The sequence below is a fragment of the Grammomys surdaster genome, unplaced genomic scaffold (genome assembly GCF_004785775.1).
Source record: "Grammomys surdaster isolate TR1022 unplaced genomic scaffold, NIH_TR_1.0 516, whole genome shotgun sequence".
Classification (NCBI taxonomy): domain Eukaryota; kingdom Metazoa; phylum Chordata; class Mammalia; order Rodentia; family Muridae; genus Grammomys; species Grammomys surdaster.
In genome coordinates, this window is record NW_021604935.1 from 20,329 (window position 1) to 21,261 (window position 933).

General features: G+C 49.7%; 1 protein-coding gene across 1 annotated transcript in view; it reads left to right on the forward strand.

The window, feature by feature from the left end:
- Window positions 1–644: 644 nt before the first annotated feature.
- LOC114633085 (cytochrome c oxidase subunit 8C, mitochondrial) overlaps window positions 645–933 on the forward strand; it is a 1,178-nt gene continuing 889 nt past the window's right edge. The window contains exon 1 of the mRNA XM_028781701.1: window positions 645–770. Coding sequence (XP_028637534.1) covers window positions 645–770 — 126 coding nt within the window. The remainder of the gene's footprint in view (window positions 771–933) is intronic.

Here is a 933-nt window from a genome sequence, read left to right on the forward strand (position 1 = left end):
TTAACTTACAGATAGGGAAGAAGAGCTATAACCAAGAAAGCAAAGCTAAAATATACACATAATTACTTTGCTCTGTTTATAAAAGGATGAGTTACAATGGTTTAGTTCAGTTACTGTTGTGACAAGCATGGAGCCCTGAGTAAGAGCTTCAGGACCACAAAAACAAATAGAAAAGAATGTTTAAAAAGTACCAGGAAGACGATCTATGGAAATTTTCATTCATATTATAGAGCACTGTGAAAATGATATGGTATCTGCTATTGGCTAAAAGCAACGGAATATTAAGCAATACCTATAGATTTTGGCAGCCTCATCTTACATTAGGAGAAGAAAATCAGGAGATCCTGAGTGTGGCTTTGGGGCTGAATAGGTTTGGTAAAGAGTTTGGGAGAGACCATGAAGCTGGTCTTGCGGGGACATGGGCAGGAAGCAGGGAGAGAGTGACAGGGCCGCAGCACAGCACGTACAACTGAGGAGCAGGGTGGGGTAAGAGCGCAAATTCCATCCAAAGCGCCTGAGTGGTTGGTGCGCATGCTCAAACCAGCGGCCCGCCCTTTCCTCGGGCACGCGGGACCAACGGCCTTCGACGGTGACACTGGTGGTCTCCGGTCTGCTCAGCCTCCGTGGCCCTTCTCTGACCTGCGATGTCTCGCCTGCTACTGCTCTGCTCTTCGCTCCTCCGCCACCGTGCAGTCCTGTTCTCGAAGCCTGGCCACTCAGGCCGCCTCAGCCACTCAGAAAGCCCACAGAACCAAGTCCTGTCGCCCACGGTGAGGTAGAGCCCGCCTAACGGTCCAAGTGGGTGGGGAGGGGGGAGTGAGTGTGTGTGTGTGTGTGATGTGTGTGTTGTGTGGGTATTGTGTGTTGGTGTGTTGTGTATGTGGCATGTGTCTGTGTGGTATGTGTATCTGTGTGTGTGTTTTGTGGGTATTG